We start from the raw sequence: 7,476 nt of genomic DNA on the forward strand, positions 1-7,476 counted from the left end.
TTCAGAATACCAGTGTACCTGATCCATGTTAATTTCTCTGCACTGACTATCAGTAATAATTATACTAATAAAATAACTACCCAAACAATAAGATTTATATGTGCGTGTGTATGGACCTTTGCTCTCATTTTAAACTGTAATAGGTGGGAAAACATTAGCACACATTCAACCCAAAAAAATTAAGTGTTCTTCAAAATAGAAGTCAAATGTCGCCACCTAATGGTAACTTGTTGGTAAGGCTTTTTTGCATCAATCTGAGCACAATATGTACTGTAGGCTCTGTAGGCTAAGTCGATTTCTCCAAAATAAAAACGTACACTCTTTACAACCACTTTACGGTAGAAAATAAATAAAAGCATAATTGCTGTGGGCACTCAAAAACAATTCCTCTTTACAATATTTCGTTCACGTTCTTCAAAATATAGCTCGGTAATCTGGCATTTATGATAGACAAAGAACTAAGTGTGACTCATTCAGCTGCTGACACACTATGTACGAACTCTCCAGGGAGTGGCCAGTAACGTCTCCGCTCACCACTGCACTTTCAAGGACGCTTTACTTCGTCTAGCATTCTGCATTGAACAGATATTGTGTCGTAAAGTCAATACCTAAAAAAAAGCTGGATGAACTATAAGGAAGCCAGTCAATGCTACAAACCAGCATACGTACATCTGTCATTCAGAGTACTTCCAAGTCTACAATGCTAACGTCTCTATGCAATTACTCCACTTAGGCTACATTAACACAAAATCCTTGTTAGTCAAACAAGCATGGCCAGTTTATTTCCCCCCCAACAGAAAACCTCTTTGAAAACCCGACCAAACTTGCAATCGTTGCAACACCGTTACAAATAAGAACAGTCAGATGGCGAGTTCAATTATTTCTGCATAATCTCCCTTAGCCAGTAAAATATGAGCGACACTCCCCCCGTAACACTGCGCCGCCTGTCATTCATTACGTTCATCCGGTTCCTCCCGAGAAAACATGGCGCTGCCGTGGAGGCATTGCGGCAGGTGGACTTCTGGAAGAAATGCGGTGTCTTTACTAAATACGGTATGTGGCTCCAGGACAGTAACGGTGCGGAAAAAGGGAGCTGTGGCCGGTCTGAGAGTCCGCAACGTTGCAGGAAACAGGGTAAGTTTAAACGTTAATTCATTCATTCAAAGCGCTTGACACGATCTGAGAAGGTCAAGGGGTTCATCCGGAGTTTAAGCGTGCACCGCCAGTTCGCATACCGGTACTGTATATTTGTGTCCAACAAGTAGATGGCCAGGTGTATGGGTAGTTTGCTGTGTAACTAATTTGCGGAAAATTAGAAAAAAAAATATTATAATATCAGCATATTGTAAGTGATAATCATGTGCCGGGACCCACCTCTGTCGGGAGTACAGCCTGTTCTCAGCAGATGCATTCTTTACTAAGAAGGTCATCTGTCAAATGAGGACATAGTTAACATACGGTAGACGTTCAGAGGCTGAGTTTTTTTTTGTTTGTTTTTTTCTGTGTTCAGGTTAAGGTATGTTGATATGCAGCTAGATAGCAAACATGCTAACTAGCGAGCTCGCTATATGTAGACTTAAGAGGCTTGAGACTTAAGTTGAGTGCTTCTTAAGTAATGTTGTTGCTCAATAGGCTAGCTGTTTGGTTAATGTAATAATAATAATAATAATAATAATAAATAATAATAATAGGTTTGTTGATATCTCTCTTGTTTGTAACCACCTGTAAACAATCGGTTAAGTCAAATTGTAGAATGAATTGCTCTCACTGGTGCGATTATTACACCATATTCATTGCAAGTATGATCTTTGTATTGGAACATCTGTCTAGGATGTAAGCACGTACAATGACCCCCGTCACGTTTGTGCTAAAATGTGCCATATGTAACACTTAGAAGATCGCCCTGAGGCAGACAGGATGTGCTGAAACGCTGGTGTCATTAAAAGCAAGTTGCTTGGGATGTCAGTGCTTGCCATCTTCCTGTCTTTTTGGTTTGAAACGCTTATGTGCGGTGACGTGATCAATGCAACGGAGTTGACGCAGTTCGCCTGCAACTGGCGCTCGTAAAGTTTACTTACCTTGGGCAAAGTAAACGATAAAGAAGGGCTGTGATGCTTGTAGCAAAGGTCCACCCCTACTCCATTGCTAGTGATTTTTATATCACGTTATAGCTCTGTATAGTGTGGTTGATTTCATGTTATATTGCTCTTATGTATTGCGTTTACTAATGTAAAACTATTTCCTTGTGTACCGTCCCGTAATTCATTTACTTCTGTCTTTGTCGTTAGAGGTGAGCTCTACTTCCTTCTCATGGTCGGTGGATAGACTATGCATTATGGCGAATGTCTATAGTGTTCATTTCTGTAGTCTGTGTAGTAATTCGAGGTAACTCATCCCTTTCAGTAATCCCTATTCATATTCCCACTGAGTACCTCGCAGTTTATGCGCTAAGAGCTTTCATCAAAGTTTTACTGTTTTTTTCATGTAGTGTTAACGTTTTTGAAAAAGGAAATGTACTTATGAAAACAAAATGTGTGTTATGGCAATAAAAAATATCTGTGATAATCTATTGCATTTGAAAGCATGACTGTTTCAACTTTTCCTTTTCATTCCTCAGTTCCTGATTTTTATGAGTGATCATTTTCTTCGATTTTTTTTCAGGTGATATTAGCAGGTGATGCTGTGAAGCTACCTACAATCAAAAAATCTAGCGCCCTGTGGAGGTACTTTGTGCTTTATGGCAGCAGTTGCTGATTGTGGTTTTGTTGTTTTCCAATCATTGTTTTGTTACTTACCAAAATCTTCTTTTTTTTCCTTCAGGCATAATTTCAGGTTACTGAACCCTTCAGTAACACAAATAACTGAACACTGTTGCAGAAGGTTCCACAGCGATGCCAAAGTAAAGGACCCTTTCTCGCTAGCTCAGAAAGACTTAAATAATTTGTATGATGATATCAAAAAGGTGAGTGAAAATGCCATCAAATCTAAAAAACAATGACTGTCACAGAAAAAAAAAACAGTTCAGTAGTACAGACAGAGCACAGGACATTTTTCTTGGGCTTTCTGTCAAGATCAATAGGAGCTAAACTGTTGTAACACTCACCATCATGCATCTGTGAACATAATGTTCTGTTGTAAACTCTCAATACTGTATCATTAACCAAAAACAAGGCTAGAGAATCACTCGCATGCACATTCTGTAATCACCATATTTCTAGCACACAGGTTCGTGGTAGCGTGTCATCTTTCTCTGGATTATATGTTTTATAAAAGACACTTTATGATCATTTTGATATTGCTGTTTCTAGGAGCTGTTTGTATCCAAAACAGAGCTCAAGTCTCTGTGTGAGTATTACTTTGATGGGAAGGGCAAGGCCCTGCGGCCTATGATAGTGGTGCTGATGGCTCGAGCCTGTAACCTACACAGCAACAAGGACGGGTAAGACCGCTGTTCACTCTCTGCCGGGCTGATTCATCGCTGCTTGTGGGAAGTTCTGAATGTCACATGATGATGAAGCAAAAGAGCACTTCTCTGAAGGAGTGCTGTAGTTCTCGCTAGACTGTGGACGTTTTAGTCCTTGCTCCCTAAATCTGTTCTCTTCCCCCCAGGGATTTGCTCCCAGGTCAGCGGTCCATTGCCATGATCTCCGAGATGATCCACACAGCCAGCCTGGTGCACGATGATGTCATCGACGGATCAGATACGCGTAGGGGGAAGACCACCATCAACGAAGTGTGGGGGGAGAGAAAGGTCAGCCTGTCTGTCAGTAAATACCACTTAAGCCCGTCTCATCATGAGCCCTGCCGGGTAATTGTTAATGTCGCTCTGATCCAAAGCACCAATCCAAAATGCTGCTGTGGGTCAGAGGATTCCATGGAGAGAGATCTCTTCTTCGGGAAACTGGTGCATTTGATGTCTTTGTAGGCTTGCAGTGTGTAAGCCACGTGGTTTTCAGTCTAAACTGATTTTCACATGAAAATTCTAAATATTTAAAATTTTTTTTTACTTGTTTCCTTCTGGTGTCTTTGCTCCTCTGGGCTTTACAAATGGACATTTGAATAAGCACATCTCAGGCTAATGTGTGCAGTGTACCGCCTGGATCTGGGAGCACTATTAGCGTGTGAGTACTATCCTAACAGCACTGTGCAGGTGTCTCATTTTACCCTCTCCTCATTACAGGCCATCCTGGCAGGTGATTTTATCCTGTCTGTGGCCTCCATGGCTCTGGCTCGGATTGGCAACACCACGGTGGTGTCTGTGTTGTCCCAAGTCATTGAGGACCTGGTGCGAGGTAATTCAGGACCAGCTGTCAGTCAGCTCCGCTCACACAAAGAACTAATCCAATCAGGAGATGATCCACATGTGCCTCTTGAACCTTACTGTCCACTGATCCTGGATCTGTGAGCTACAGGAGAGAACCTCGTGACTCCTAAGCAGTGATTTGTTGATAGGGACCGAAGTAGCAGGCAGTTAAGTTTGGGATGCACCTGCATATTTTGTTTCCCTGAAACTTAGAAAGATGCTTTCATTTAGGGCCATTAACAGGCTTAACCCTTTCCTTCTCAGTGATGTTTGTGCTTGTCTCACGATGTTAATTTTCTAAGCTAGTTATGGACGAGTGACTTAACTACATGTCCCAGCTCATGGCAAGTTCTGATTTTTCAGGTGAATTCATGCAGCTGGGATCTAAAGAAAATGAGAATGAGAGATTCAAGCACTACCTGGAGAAAACCTTTAAGAAGACGGCAAGCCTCATCGCTAACAGTTGTAAAGCAGTATGTACGTTCTGTCTCAGCATCAGAAATAAGGCCGTGGTACAACAGTTTGGAGCGAAATGAAAAGAATTCATACACTGACCACACAATCTCTTCTGTTCAAGGTGTCGATCCTTGTGAACCCTGATCCTGAAGTCCACGAAATTGCCTTCCAGTATGGGAGAAATGTTGGAATTGCATTTCAGGTAATTCAGCTTGTATTTTTCCAACGTGTTGAACTTGATAGTGTGCTCTAACTTTTTTTTTTCTCTTAAAGGTGCAGTAGCATGAACAAATGTTGTGTATAGATTACTGAATTGATATTTTGCTTCTCTGTACCGTTTTTGGTTTATCTGGTTAAACTGGTTTTACTGCTACCACTTAGGTTCACATTACTTGCAGAGTCCAAGTCAATAGACAAGGCAAACCATATCTGGGAGAAATACAGGTGTTCCCTTGAAATAGAATATGATTATAGATTTTTATAAAATAATGTAGATTAGAAGTACTTTCACCTGAAATACTTTCACTTTGTTACGAAGACCCCATCAGTCTTCTCAAAGATCCATAAGGTCCAAATATCTTTAAATCACAATAAATCTTATCCCAGTGAAACAGAGGAATCAAATAATACTGAATTGTATCCATAAACTGGGGAGAATTGGTAATGTGCTCTGAACTAAAAGGACTGTAAAAGCTTGTTTTCCAAGCCATCCCTGAACTACACTACAGTTACATACAACATTTCTTGAAGGTGTTCGAGTGACATCCCAGAAACAAGGGATTCTGGGATTTTCAGAAAACAGTAGAAGAGAGGACTTATTGTTTTTCCTACTTTAGAAAAGATCACTCGGGGCTCTCAGTTTTGGTTGGTTTTCTCTGTGGTGTGTTTACGTACGTGTCTACCAAATGATGTAAATTTGGCCCGGCCTGGCCTTGAACGTTGTGTCCCTCTGGGTGTCCTGCAGCTGGTGGACGACGTGCTGGACTTCACCTCCAACGCCAATCATCTGGGGAAGCCCTCTGCTGCAGACCTCAGACTGGGTCTAGCCACTGGGCCGGTGCTGTTCGCCTGTCAGCAGGTGGGTACCCTGCACCCGCCCGCCAATACCACTTTTTTATTCATTTAGGAGCAAACTTAGTTCTTACACCACCAGGAAAGGATGTCTTGCCTCTCGTTCCACTTCAATAGTGTATACTTTTTTTTTTTTTTGCCTCGTGAGGTACAGCTGGGGTGTTCTGATAAGACAGTCTGAGGTTTATTTGATATCAGCAGGACAGATTTATGCCACACTGGAAATGAAGATTTTTGGCTGCTGCCGTGTTTCATTGTTCCTTCAAGGAGGCTGTGTGGTTCAAGGACAAGCAGAAACCACTACTTGTGCACATTTATGAAGGCAAAGGAAGTTCAAAAGAACCCACTGTCTTGACGGTTGATATTTCCAGTTTCCTGAGCTGCACGCCATGATCATGAGGCGGTTCGGTTCGAGGGGAGACGTGGAGCGGGCCTGGCGGTACGTCCTGGAGGTAAGGGCGCCAAAGGTGATCCGGTTCGCGTCACGGGTCAGGTCGTGAGATGCAGAGGGACGGTGTGATGAGAAGTCATGGCTCAAGCCATCAGCACCGCTATCACCGCTATAGGCCGCAAGGCTTTGCCCTTCTGCTCAAAGGGACGGTATTATTTCACGGCGCCATTCTTTCCCTCCAGAGCAACGGCATCCAGCAGACCAAGTACCTCGCACAGCACTACTGCCAGGAGGCGGTGCGTCAGATCAGCAAGCTGAGCCCCTCGCCGGAGCGCCAGGCCCTCATTCGCCTCACGGAGCTGGTCCTGAGCCGGGACAAGTGAACCCTGTCCCCCCCCCACCACATTAAACTTCCCTTCTGGCAGCTATTCCTCGGGAGTGGGTCCAGTGAAGGGGGCAGTGTGGTCTTGTGCAACACCGTACACCCAGGACGCTATATATGCCCACTTCCTGGTTCATCACGTGTGTGTTTACTTAGATCATATTCCCTGTTGATTGTAACACTCAGTGCTGTCTAAATACCTCACTATTATTATACATTTTTCCATTTATCCAACCTTTTTTATATTCCCCATTACACATTAGGCTGGTATACAACGCAACAACCTCTATATTCATGCAGGAGCAATGAGAGAATGTGGTCATGTGATACACCTGCATGCAGCCATCAGCCATTTTTTATTCTGCAAGTCTCAGAGAAGTGGGCATCAATTGGAGAATAGGCTCCTCTCTATTGACGTCGTCCAAGCAACTTGCAGGTACCCGACAAGTAGGGTGATGTGACGAGGGGCCTACTGTTCCTCCTTTATACCCAGTGGAATTAAGCCAGTGTGTTATGCCACTGTGGGGTCCCGAACGTTGTTAGCATATGACACAGCTGGTGTCAAACCCCAGCCATAGGGCGCAGTCTACACTGAAGATGAGCGCCTTGCCAACCGAGCCCCTTTGAGAGCCCAAATTCAATATTTTTAACACTTTCTTTCCTTGCTTTTTATCTGACACCCTTAGCAGAAAGGTTTTTGGTGGACAATTGGGTATCTCCCTGTTACTAACTTGCTGAAATACTCTTTACTTCCTACCAGGCTACAGTGACTAACTTGAAAGCTTTAGCTTTTCTTAAGCCTAAAAGCTTCCTCCTAAATATAGCTTGCTTTTCACATTTTGGCATTTGGGCTACGTTCTTTTCCTTTTCTCA

At 43.0% G+C, this 7,476-nt stretch overlaps 1 protein-coding gene across 1 annotated transcript; it reads left to right on the forward strand.

The window, feature by feature from the left end:
• Nucleotides 1-981: 981 nt before the first annotated feature.
• Nucleotides 982-7,253, forward strand: LOC118771212 (decaprenyl-diphosphate synthase subunit 1-like). Its single transcript, XM_036519133.1, has 11 exons — nucleotides 982-1,134; nucleotides 2,662-2,723; nucleotides 2,821-2,962; nucleotides 3,309-3,439; nucleotides 3,610-3,751; nucleotides 4,181-4,292; nucleotides 4,667-4,776; nucleotides 4,881-4,961; nucleotides 5,724-5,837; nucleotides 6,202-6,282; nucleotides 6,464-7,253. The coding sequence occupies exons 1-11, from the start codon at nucleotides 985-987 to the stop codon at nucleotides 6,602-6,604; spliced, it is 1,266 nt and encodes a 421-aa protein (XP_036375026.1). The 5' UTR covers nucleotides 982-984; the 3' UTR covers nucleotides 6,605-7,253.
• The last annotated feature ends 223 nt before the right edge of the window (nucleotides 7,254-7,476 follow it).

This window comes from Megalops cyprinoides, chromosome 24, assembly GCF_013368585.1.
Source record: "Megalops cyprinoides isolate fMegCyp1 chromosome 24, fMegCyp1.pri, whole genome shotgun sequence".
Taxonomy (NCBI): domain Eukaryota; kingdom Metazoa; phylum Chordata; class Actinopteri; order Elopiformes; family Megalopidae; genus Megalops; species Megalops cyprinoides.